Source organism: Mauremys mutica, chromosome 3, assembly GCF_020497125.1.
Source record: "Mauremys mutica isolate MM-2020 ecotype Southern chromosome 3, ASM2049712v1, whole genome shotgun sequence".
NCBI lineage: Eukaryota > Metazoa > Chordata > Testudines > Geoemydidae > Mauremys > Mauremys mutica.
This window is the reverse complement of record NC_059074.1, coordinates 69,265,067-69,278,229: the sequence shown is the minus strand read 5'-3', so window position 1 is coordinate 69,278,229 and position 13,163 is coordinate 69,265,067. Positions and strand designations below refer to the sequence as shown.

At 46.8% G+C, this 13,163-nt stretch overlaps 1 protein-coding gene across 2 annotated transcripts in view; it reads left to right on the top strand.

Annotated features, from left to right (window-relative positions):
• Positions 1-13,163, top strand: part of RNGTT (RNA guanylyltransferase and 5'-phosphatase) — a 414,630-nt gene that overhangs the window by 20,602 nt on the left and 380,865 nt on the right. For both annotated transcript variants that reach the window (XM_045010976.1, XM_045010975.1), the window contains exons 3-4: positions 10,047-10,150; positions 10,263-10,351. In XM_045010976.1, the coding sequence (XP_044866911.1) occupies positions 10,047-10,150; positions 10,263-10,351 (193 nt within the window). The remainder of the gene's footprint in view (positions 1-10,046; positions 10,151-10,262; positions 10,352-13,163) is intronic.

Genomic DNA, 13,163 nt, shown 5'->3' with positions numbered 1-13,163 from the left:
GACCCAGCACTTGCCATATTCCCCAAGCCCTGGCCACACTGGGATTCATATCAGTGGCTCAACCAACTTTCTCAAGCATCATTCCCTTCTGCCCTGGACCTCGCACCAGAGCCATTGGCCTCTGAGGAAGAAACAGAGGCAGAGCTGGTACTACCAGTTCCTCCAGTCTTTTGGCCGCTTTGTCTTCTCCGGATGATGCCCTTATACCCTCTTGCCTCCTGATGACCATAAGCAGTATCAGGACCTACTGCACAGGGCTGCCACAGACCTAGGCATACCCTTGGAGGAGGTGCATGACCAGCACCGCTAACTGCTGAACATCCTTCAACCCCAGGGAGCATCATGTGCATTGCTGCCCCATCAACACTGCTTTCCTCCAACCTGCGAGAGCAGTCTGGCACACAGCGGCTTCCTGTGCCCCTATGCCAAAACAGGCAGAATGCAGGTATGTTGTCCCAGCTAAGGGGGCAGATTTCTTCTTTTCCTACCCACCCTCCAGTTCCATTGTGGTGCATGTGGCAGCAGAACCCGCCCACCAACACACGCAGAAATTGACTCCTCCGGAGTGGGCAGCCAAGTGCCTAGACCTTTTGGACAAGAAGGTCTATTTCTCAGCAGTTTTGCATTGTGAACTACCAGGCTCTGCTGGCAAAGTATGATTTCAACAGCTATGCCAAGCTAGCAGAATTCCTGGACGATGTGCTGCAGGACAAGAGACAGCACTTCCACACCCTCACAGAGGAAGGCAGCCTGGTGGCCAAGGTAGGCCTTGAAGTAGTGGTGGTTGCCACGGATATTTCATCCTGTTCCCTTGCCATGGGCATAGTCATGCAACGCAACTCTTGCTGCAGTCCTCCGGCTTTTTGTGGGAGATACAGACCTCCGTATAGGACCTACCCTTCGGTGAGGACAAGCTCTTCTTAGCCAAGATGGATGACTCCTTCCACTCCCTGAAGGACTCAAGGGTAACACTCCGGTCCCTTGGGATCTACACCCCAGCATCCCATCACAAACAGCAGCAGAAACCCTTCTGTCCTTGGCAGTACGTAACCTATTCTCCCTACTATCACTGGCAGAAAGAACCCCCATGGAGGCAGCACTTCTAATAGTGTCTCCAGCCCGGGGCCCCAGCTGCAGCCACCTCCTCTACCCTGACACACTGATGGAATCCCCAGTGTATAACCTGGAACTGTGGGACGACTGTGCCCCCGTAACTCTCCAGCCTGGGCTGTCTCTCACAAAGCTATGTCAGTGACCAGCAGAAAAACCCCTCCCAGATACTATGGTCACTCAGTCATCAGCATGTGGAGCCCCACACCCAGCTAAAATGCATGAATGCTCCCTGAGCCACTTGTGAATCTGAGAGAGAGAGAGGCACCAGCCAATCACCCCAACCTTGCACCCCAGAAATATAGTTTCTTACGCTGCTCAAGACTCCCTTGGACAGTGCAAGCTCATTAATTAGCTAGCCACTCCAACAAAAGGATAGTGGATGTGCAGCAGCCCTTAGTAACCTGAGCTGAGATTGCCCAGGCACTTCAACCGAAAACACACTGTTTTAGATAACATCTAAAACAGATTTATTAACTGCAGAAAGATAGATTTTAAATGATTCTAAGTAGCAGGCATAGAGTTCAAAATTGGTCACCTAAGAAATAAAAATAGAAACACAGTCTGACCTCTAACTTTAACAGACTAAGCAAGATTTGAGTCAGTCTCTGTCACCCTAATAGATGTTACAGGCAGCTCACAGTTCCTATTACACAGGCTGAGTTCCCTTCCAACCTGGGACCAATCACCCCAGTTCAAAATCTGTGTCTTCCTGATGATTTTACAGATTTTGTGTGTGTGTGTGTGTGTATGTATAAAGAGACCAAGTGATGATGTCACTGCCCCTCTTTTATACTTTCTTCCAGCTGCTAGAAAGTTCCTTGCCCTGATGTGGGTGCCAGGCAGTCCTCATTGGTCAGGCAGTTTCCATCGCATATGTGCCCTCACTAAGGAGCCTCTGGTAGAGTGGATTCTTATTGATGAGCCATCAACGCCTGTTTGGCCAGTGATAGCTGCTCCTTTGCAACTGAAAGGCTGGCTGTAGGCATTTTCCATCCTCACAATATATTTCAGTAACACATGGAGGAATATTTCATAACTTCACATACAATGATAGTACATACAATTCAACAGGATATTAAAGTTCAACAGATCAAGACTTTTAAAATAGTACCTCACAAGGCATGTGTTGTACAAAACGTATCAATCATATGACAGTGGTGAATATGGGGATTCCAGAGTGCTACTTTGAGGTACACAATGTCACACTCACCAACAGCCCCAGGCTCACTTTTGACTTGGAAGTCGAGTGCTGCAAATGCTCCCCATCACCAATCCCGTTCCTCTGGTCATCTGTGGGGCCCGTCTTGCCCTCTTTGTCTCCAACTGGGGCAAGATCACCACTAACCGAGTACTGGAGATCATGCACCTTGGTTACTCTATTGAATTCCTTGACTTGCCTCCCCCCACACAGGGGGCCCCACTTGGATGCCTACAGGGGATCCTTCCCGTCAATACCTATTACAACAAGAAGAAGCAGACACCTTTCTAGTGAAGGGTGACATAGAGCTGGTTCCCTGCTCTTTCCTGGGCAGAGAATTTTACTCCCCCTACTTTCTGATCCTGAAAAAGGATGGAGGATGCCACCTTATCCTTGATGTCTGCCTCCTCAATACCTTCATCAGAAAATCTAAGTTCTGTATGGTGACACTATCATTTATTATTCCCTTCTTCCCCAAGGAGGCCTGGTTTGCAGCTCTCAATGTGAAAGACTCATACTTTCACATTGTCAATCACCTGGCCTATTGAAAATTTCTCTGCTTCTGTGTGGGCAGCAACCACTACCCATTCAGAGTTCTCCCCTTTGGGATCGTGACGACCTCACAGGTCTTCACAAAAGTCTTTGCAGTCATGGCCACACAGATGCATCATCTAAGCTACTTGGTGTGACCCTACCTGGACGACTGGCTTTTAGTTGCACTGTCACATGATGAGCTTACTTCTATCATCCTTGCTCTCCACTCTCTCATAGCTCTTGGCGTCTGTGAATCGAGGAGAAATTGGTGCTCATACCGATACAGAGAATCACCTTCATGGGGACGTGTCTTGATTTCTTGGCATCATGAGCCTTCTTCCCTGCAGACAGATTCGCAACCTTGACAGCTCTAATTACAGACTTACACTGCAGCCCTCGCACCATAGCTCATTGTTGCCTTTGCCTCATTGGGCACATGGCCGTCTGCACCTCTGTAACACCGCATGCTTGTTTACATATGCAGTGCCTCCACCTGTAGTTCCTGATGGGCTTCAGACCCCACAATAATCACCTGGATGCCAAAGTGCTCATCCCGCAGTTGGTTCTGGCCTCCCTCACCTGGTGGACCGACTCTTCCAAGGTGCTGATTGGCACTCCCTTTGCTGTCCCGGTCATGACTGCCACCATGACCCCAGATGCCTCCCTTGCCAGTTGGGGTGCTCACCTAAATCATCATAGCACCCAAGGCATTTGGATGCTGCTAGAGGTCAGAATGCACATCAATGTCCTGGAGCTGCGGGTGGTTCACTTAGCCTGCCACATGTAGCAGCCTCTACTTCACTTGCAACATGTTCAGCTCCTCTCAGACAATATTGCAGCAGTGACATACATCAATAAACAAGGTAGTACTAAGTTCCCGTCCCTCTGTTCCAAGTCTGTCCACCTATGGAATTGGTGCATCTACCACCACATCACACTCCAAGCAGCGTACTTCCCGGGAGCACACAACTCCTTGGCCGATGTGCTCAGCAGGACCCTATACCTCAACCACAAGTGGGAGCGGCATGACCCCACTCTCTGCTCCATCCTCTGTCCTCGCTGGGACCTTTTCGCCATGTACACCAACTGCCCATTTCCCCTCTACTGTTCCAGAGGCGCTACGGGCCGTGACTCCCATGGTAATACTCTTCTCCTACCCTGGAGGGACAACCTCCACTATTCCTTCCCTCCCATTCCCCTCATTCCACAAGTCCATCGCAAGATCCGCAGAGTTCAGGCTACCGTCATACTCATAGCCCCATTCTGGCCCCAACAGGCTCTCCATCCACACAGCACTCCACTTCTGCATGCTCCGAGACTTCCTCACCCAGGACTGTGGCAGGGTCCACCATCCCAATCCGGGCCTTTTTCCCCTCACAGCCTGATTTTTAAAAAAAATTTTTTTTTGATAGAATTCATGTGTAGACAAAGCATGCTCTACACCAGTTCAGTTCATCCTTACCCAAAGCAGGAGGGCCTCCACACGCACCTTCTACGCAGCAAAATGGGAACATTTCATATCCTGGACTCAATGCTATCATCATCCACTGGATGCAATATCCATTCCTGTCGTCCTGAATTACTTCTTAGAAATCAAAATGTCAGGCCTTGCCCTCAGCTAGTGCCTTTCTTCCCCTCATGGATGGACACTTGGTGTTTACTCACCCCACCACCATCCACTTCATGAAAGGCCTTCTCAATAGCTTTCCGCTGGAACTGTAGGACCTCAGCCTTGTCCTCCGCATCTTCACCAGATGACCTTTGAACCTCCTGGCAACATGTTCCCCCTCATATCGCTCCATGAAGGTAACCTTCCTCATGGCTATCACTTTGGCCAGGAGGATCAGTGAACTGGCGGCCATGATGGCTGACCCCTCCTTACACTCTATTTCAGAAGCTTAAGTTTCCTTACGACTGCATCCCAAGTTCTTCCTGAAGGGGGTATTAGAGTTTCACCTCAACCAATCTATTCACCTGCCGGTCTTCCATCCTAAGCCACATGCCACCCCTGCAAACAGGACTCTTCGCTCCCTTGACATCTGCCGCATGCTGGCATTCTACCTGCACAGAGCTCACTCCTTTCGTGCCTCTGCCAGACTGTTCGTTGCCATTGCTGACTGCTCCAAGTCCTCTCCTCCCAACAAATCTCAAAATGGGTCTCTGGCTGCATCCGAGAATGCTATACGCTGTCCAACACCCACCGCCCAATGGAATTACAGCACACTTGAGGTGGGCATTGGCAGCCCCATCCACTTCCTTAGTGGGCGTCTCCTGACAGGCCACGTGCTGGGTGGTGTTCAGTACATACTTTCACAGCCCATTATGCCATTGCCTGAGGGGTGGCGGAGGATGCTGCAGTAGGCCATGCTGTACTACAGGCTCTGATGCCTCTTGTGATGCTGTACTACAGGCTGTGATGCCTCGTACCCATCTCCACTGACAACTTCTCAATATTTACCCACGTTTGGAATACATATAGGACCATCACTTGAAGAGGTTACTTACCTGAAACTGGAGGTTCTTCAAGATTTGTGGTCCGTGTTTGTGCTACCCTCTGTGCTCTCTGCTGCGGACTGGTACACTCAGCGGTAAGAGGGTGAGTGAAGAGGCATTGACTTGCATGACCTAATATAACCTCGTCAGACACGAGGCATCTCATGACGCATGTGTTGGTTAAATGGACAATGCTATGAAAATCTTCTGACTCTGGTGCATGCGCAACCATATCTGGAATATAAATAGGTACCACCTGTCTCCAAACCTCCTCATTTATGTTCATTTATGTTCCTATTAAAATGATGTCAAGTATCAGAGGGGTAGCCGTGTTAGTCTGGTTCTGTAGAAGCAGCAAAGAATCCTGTGGCACCTTATAGACTAACAGACGTTTTGCAGCATGAGCTTTCGTGGGTGAATGCAAGCATCCGAAGAAGTGGGTATTCACCCACGAAAGCTTATGCTGCAAAACGTGTTAGTCTATAAGGTGCCACAGGATTCTTTGCTGCTTCTACTAAAATGATGACCATTGAAGTACCGTATTTTTCCGTGTATAAGACACCCCCATGTATATGACGCCCCCAACTTTTCTAACCCCAAATTCAGGTTTTTTGTTTTGTTTTGTTTTCTTTGCCGCTCCAGCCGCGCTTCAGCTGTCCCCCCCGACTTTGCCGCTCAGGCACAGGAAGAGAAAGCCGAGGTAGGGGTAGAGGGGCCGAGGAGGGCCATGCGCCCCGGCTGGTCTCCGGCGGCGGCCCTGCCCGGCTCCTGCCGCATCCCTCCCCGGCCCCGCGACTCCTGCCCTGGCCCCGCGTCCCCGACCCCCCGGCCCCAGCCGGCCAGCTCCCCGCGTCCCCAGCCGCCCGGCTCCCCAGCCCTGCGTCCCCGGCTCCCCGCATCCCCAGCCGCCCGGCTCCCCAGCCCCGCATCCCCAGCCGCCCGGCTCCCCAGCCCCGCATCCCCAGCCGCCCGGCTCCCCAGCCCCGCATCCCCAGCCGCCCGGCTCCGGTAGTGCGGTCCGGGCACTGAAGCGGCCGTGACCCCACCTACCCGCATGCCCGGCTCCGGACACTGCCTGGCCCCATGGCTGTGGCTGCGCGACTCCTGCTCCTGCTCCTGCCCCGCGCTCCCAGCTCCAGCCGCGGCTGGACTTTAGCGCCGCCAGCCACGTGCAGGCAGCGCGGTAAGGGGGCAGGGAGGGGGTGTTGGAGAGAGGGCAGGGGAGTTCGGGGGTGGAGAGGGTTTGGGGGGGTCAGAGGGCAGGGAACAGGGGGCTTACTTCCGTGTATAAGACTACCCTCAATTTTTAGTCTAAGGATTTTAGGAAAAAGTATAGTCTTATACACGGAAAAATACGGTAGTTAATGTTCACATTTAATTTGTCATCACACTTCAGATGTGATAACTTAGTACAGTTCACACTTCTCAAATCTATTATTTAGGTTGCCTGTGGACTAGGGTAGATAACATGTAGTTTATATTTGGTTCACATTTTTAAAGGTCATCTCTGCAGTCCTAGGATTGACTATGATGAGCTAATATGTTGAAAAGTGCTTAAACTCTGCACCAGGAGCCTAATGTATTTTTAAACAGAATTTAATTAAAATGTGTTAGCTAATGTTCTTTTAAATAACTTTTTTTTCTTAGTGTAGTCAAGGCCCAGAAAGGGGTGTGGGTGTCTGGGCTGGGGGTTGTCCTGCAGTTGGGCTTTTAGATGGGAGGAGGTATGAGTGTCTGAGCTGCGGGGGTGCCCGGTGGCTGGGCTCTGGGAGAAGAGGGTGTGGGTGTCTGGCTCTCTGGCTGGGCTATGGGGAGGAGTGGGCGGAGAAACAAGAGCTGGGTTGTTGGAGGGGTTTCCTTAACTCTCTACTCCCTGGGGAATTTTTGTTGTGTGAATTATAGACATAGTTGCTGACAGGTATTTTAAAATAAATGACCAAAATAATTGAGACTGGTGTGATTACATAGTGTTATTTTGACCAAAAAATATGCAGAATTTTGCAAAATTTTTAATTTTTTTGGTGCAGAATTTTTCCCAAGGGTAATTCTCCAATCACAGCTGAAGATTGCTTCCAAACAATCTAGAAAAGCTAATGCATTTAATTTATAACTTTGCTATATCCAAAGTTAAATAATTGATGGCCCATTAGCCTTAAATGTAAATAGAAGCCTATTATCTTTTTATATAGATATTTTTATTAATCAGAACTCCTGTATGTTTCTGAATACATTATAGTGTTTTACTAATATCACAATGACATACTATCACCATCCTCTTACAAGCGTATTATGGTTAAAAAATATACTATCTGTAATGTTTAAGTGAGCTACTGGTATATACTTGAAAGTATTTTTTTTGTTTGTTACATTTCTAATTATCGAATGAGATTAGGTCTACTGATTTTGATTTTAAAGCACATCAGTAGCTGATAAATTGATTTTTTTTTTGTCGTCGTACTGGCACACCTTGAAATCCTTTTGTTTTTGTAGAATGCAATTAATCTGAGAAAGCCATACATGGTAGGTAAAGGCATAATTTTCTTTGACAGTTTGTCCCAGTTGATGAACTGGAGGGTTTCAAAGCCATGAAAAAGCACCTGGATCATCTTCTGAGGAATATTGTCAGTGTTGTTGCGAGAAAGGCTAATGTCATTCTGGGATATATTAACAAAAGTGTCATATGTAAGATGTGGGAGGTAACTGTCCCGTTCTTTTCAGAAATGATGAGGTCTTAGCTGGAGTATTGTGTCCAGTTTTGAATGTCACAGTTTAATGTTGTAGACAAACTGGAGAGAGTCCAGATGAGAGTAACAAAAGTAAGAGGTTTAGAAAACGTGACCCATGTGGGAAAGTTGAAACAATTGTGCATGTTTAGTCTAGAGAAGAGCAGGCTGAAAAGGGGACCTGATAAGTTTTAAAATATGGTAATGGTAAAGGTTGTTTTAAAGAGGATGGTGATCAATTGTTCTCCATGTTCACTGAAAGTAGGACAAGAAGCAGTTGGTTAGTTTGCAACAAGGGAGATTTGGGTTAGATATTAGGGAAAAAACCTCTAACTATATACTCATTGGAACAGGTTACCTAGGGTGGTTGTGGAATCCCCTCACTGGAGATTTTTAAAAACAGTTTACACAAGGGGTTCTCAAACGTCATTGCACCGGGACCCCGTTCCAACAACAAAAATTATTACACGACTCCAAGAGGAGGGAATGAAGCCTGAGCCTACCCGAGACCTGCTGCCCTGGGTGGAGGGGCTCAAAGCCCGAGCCCCAAAGCACTGAGTGGATGGGGCCAAAGTCGAAGCCAAGGGCTTCAGCCCCAGGCTGAGGCCTGTAACCTGAGCCCTGCCCAGGGCTGAAGCCCTCGGACTTTGGGCCCCAGGCAGTGGGGCTCGGGCTTTGCCCTCTTAAAATGGGGTTGTGACCCAATTTGGGGTCCCAACCCACAGTTTGAGAACCTCTGGGTTAGACAAACATCTGCCAGGGATGGTCTAAGTATACTTTAATGTGCCTCAGTGTGTGGGGTGAACTAGAATGACTCTTGAGGTCCTTTGCAGCCCTACATTTCTATGACAATACATGAGATGGATAAACACTAGGAAGGGAGAGGAGTTATTTAAGTTAAGGACCAGTGCTGATACAAGAACAAATGAATATAAACTGGCCATCAACAAGTTTAGGCTTGTGATTAGATGAAGGTTTCTAACCATCAGAGGAGTGGAATTCTGGAATAGCCTTCCAAGGGAAGTAGCTGAGGCAGAAAATCTAATTTGTTTCAAGACTTAGCTTGATAAGTTTATTGAGGGAATGGTATGGTGAAGTCACCTACAATGTCATATGACCCATCTGTGACTGCTATTAGCAAATATCTCCAACTGCCAGAGACACTAGATGGGGAGCACTCTGAGTTACTACGGACAATTCTTTCCCAGGTGTCTGGCTTGTGGGTCTTGCCCACATGCTCAGAGTCTAACTGATTACCATATTTGAGGTTGGAAAGGAATTTTCCACCAGCTCAGATTAGCAGAGACCCTGCATGGGGCATGGGTCATTTAGTGGTTTGAACTAGAGTAAATGGTGGATTCTCTGTAACTTGAAGTCTTTAAATTGAAATTTTAGGACTTAGAGGTTACGGGCCCTCTACAGGAGTGGTTGGTGAGGTTTTGTGACCTGCAATGTGCAGGAAGTCAGGCTAGATGACTCTGATGGTCTCTTCTGGCCTTAAAAGTCTAGGGATATGTCTACCGTACAATGAAATACACTTGGCTAGGCCATGTCAGCCTACTTGGACTTGCAGGGCTCAGGCTGCAGGGTGCTAAAACTGTGTTGATTTAATTACAGCTTGAGTTCATAATAGTTTAAAAATATCTGAATCCATTTAACAACTCTTTCTTTATTTAAATTCAGATTGCATACTCTTTCCTCACCAAATATTTTTTCTTCACTTTGAGCAGGTTGTTTTGAGGTTTGGGAAGTTTGGCATTGGTGGCTAGTTGAAAAATGAAACACTGAAGCTTTGAAGGAGGAAAAATTGTGGTGGTAGTGGAACCAAATATTACATATTGCTTATTAACATGCACAGTATTTAAAAAAAAAATAAGGCATTATCACCTTTAGTATGCTGTCAGTTTATTTTGGTTATTATTGGTGAGCTGTTCATATTTGGAGCAATTAAATATAACATAATTACTCTGCTTTTATTCTTTTAGGTTAAAATGGGTTTATTGGTGGACTTGACGAACACCACTAGATTCTATGATAGGAATGATATAGAAAAAGAAGGGATCAAATATATAAAACTTCAGTGTAAAGGGTAAGTTGATTGTACCCAAATAAATATTTGATATTTAAGTAAAAAGTCTGTACTGAATTCATTCCCCTTTCTGTTGTTTTTATTCTAACCTTTGTTTTTCAATGTTTGCCAGCCATGGTGAGTGCCCTACACCTGAGAACACAGAAGCATTTATCCGCCTATGTGAACATTTTAGTGATAAGAATCCTTCAGAGCTTATAGGTACGTCCCTTTTTTGCACCATTTTTGCCTCTCCACTATCTTGTCTTCCATTATCAAGCATTACTACTTTCTCTGATTCCAAGAAGGATCTAAGCAAGTGGATTTCCTCAGTGCAATGTTTGTGCCACTGTTTGCTTGATGGAGATGACCCTATAAACAAGCTTTTGTCTTTCTCAAAATCAATCTCATGTTACTTTATGCACCAGTTATAATAGAGTTGGTTGCTTTATGCAGACAAATATGTCAGCTAAACAGTTGTATAATGTAGGGGTCTGTGGCTGTCCCTTCCCATCAGTCTTGGAGGGATGCCATGCCCCTCATTACTGTGTGTCTATAAAGGCAAGGCTCAGTGGGGAATTCGCAGTCTCAAAGGTTATAGCTTTCTGGGCAGGGCAGAGCAATAAGTAGTTTAAAGAGGCTCTGGCCCTCTGGGCAGGGCAGATCAGTAAGCTGTCTTTCGCCTGGCCTCCTGGGTCAGGCATATAGCGGACAAACGTAAGAATGGCCATACTGGGTCAGACCAATGGTCCATCTAGCCTCATATTCTGTCTTTTGACAGTGGCCAGTGCCAGCTGCTTTCAGAGGGAATGAACAGAACAAGTAATCATCAAGTGACCCATCCTGTTGCCCATTCCCAGGTTCTGGCAAACACAGGCTAGGGACACTTCAGGGGATGGTTTTGCATCCCTGGTCATTCTGGCTAAATGCAGGCCTCTTGGCCTAATGTGGGTAGGCTACTACCCCTTTGGAGTGTACCTCTGTCTCCTGGGATTCCTCCATCTCCCTGGGGTACACGGCCAGTAGCAGTCTCAGTAGCTCCTCCAGGTACTGGTCAGCCAGCAGTCCCAGCCCCTCCTCTAAGTCCTGACAGAGCTCCAACTCGGGTGCAGGGCTCAGCAGCGGGCTAGAGACGTCTGCTTTCTTCTCTGGCTCTTCCATAACTGAGCTGCAGGGCCCACCTTTTAAACTTTCTGTCCTGCCCCAATGCTTCTGGCAGGGTGGGTGTGACTTGTCTGGCTCTGCCCACCAGAGGGTGAAAAGTCATTCCTTCCTGTCCATCTTGGCAGGAGGCCCTGCCCCATCGCTACATATACTCATATGGGACAGACGTTTTACGGGGCAGATGTTTTACCTAACTCCTTCTGATGGAAGTGAGTGTTTCTTGGGCAAGCACTGCTCGGCTTGACCACAACTTGTGTGACATTTGATAACCAAAAGAGGCTGATCTCCTTGTGGTCATTTTGGATTTATAAAGATCCTGTGCTTAGTATTTAAGGTTCCAACTTCAGCAGTTGAGTTCCTTCAGTAGTATATTGGGGAATGTTAATGGAAATTTGATTGTGTTACACTTCTTTGGCATATACAGCCTCAAAATGAGTATTTTCAGAACTTTGATTTTTATCAAAAGCAAAAATATCCAAAATTAATTCATGAAAGACTCTTAATTTTACTTTAACTATAACAATCAGATTAGATACATGAGACTAAGTGCATCCTTTTCCGAATACCATTATGTTTAAACATTAATATAATTCTATGCTTTGAAAGGTAAAAATATTACAAGTAAGTGTTCTTATAACTGCCAGACCTGAAAACTAAACCTGGGATCCAAGAGTCAAGCTAGGTTATTTTTTCTCATGTGTCATCCATAATAAAGATTAAGCTCTCCGTGCTTGTGAAACTATTTAGTTTGCTTTCAGTAGGTTTGTATAGGTGTAACTGATAGGTATGTAGTAAACAACTGAATTGATGAATTTGAAGAAATGGTATTCAGTACTTTCTCCTGGTTGTGTTGACTGTCATGCTAACAGGAGTAAAAGCAATAAAACGTTATTTTTTGTCACTGTTTAGCAGATATAATTCTGAATAATCACAGGGAGCAAATCTGTTGAATTAAGAAGATGCTATTTATACATAATTAATTGTTAGATGAGAATCACACTTCAGGGTTTTTCTATATATTTTACAGAGATACTTACTGGTTTAAGACATGTTTTTTTTTTTTAAACACATAATTGTCTACAGACAGTTTTTGGAACTGATATAACTACATATTGGTTTAGAAACTGATATAGTTAAAGCAGTACAACTCCCTAGTGTGGATGCATCTAGACTGGTATAAAATGCTTATATTGGCAGTGTGTGTGTGTGTTAGTATAAAAATGGTATGTAGACCAGCCCTAAAGATCACAAACAGACTTATTCACTGAAGAGTTCTGTGATGAGGTGCTCCTATCCTGCACCAGCTCCCAAACGGTTAACTGTGCTTTGTAGGCTGAGGAAGCCCCACCCCTCCAACTCTGCTGGGCATGTTCAGATTGGAGGCAGAATATAAAAGGAAGCAGCTGCTGAAGGGGAAGGCTGCAGACTGCAGGCTCTCTCCAGGGAGCTGCTGCAGGCCCATGGCACACAGAGCTCCAGACGGACTCCAGGCTACCTGATGAGCCCGGAGAAGAGACCATGTCGACAGAAACTACACCACTTGAGGACCCCAGAGACGCGGGGGGACTTTGGAGCATCGCTGAGGGAGAAAGGGTAGGAAGCAGCCCAGGGGACTTAGATTTTTCTCTGGTGAGTGAACCAGGGAACCAGTCAACATGCTTCAGGAGGATCCCTGCTGACTTGGTGGTGGGCACCCCCACCACCAACAGGGCTCTGGGCTGGGTCACACACCTCTAGATGGCACCCCACTTCCCCAGCGAGCCAATAGGCCACACAGCACCCCAGAAGTGGGCACCTTCATTGACTAACCTTTAGGCCATGCTGCCCTGAGTAGAAGGTCTGTGTTATTGACTCCAGCCATTAAGCCATG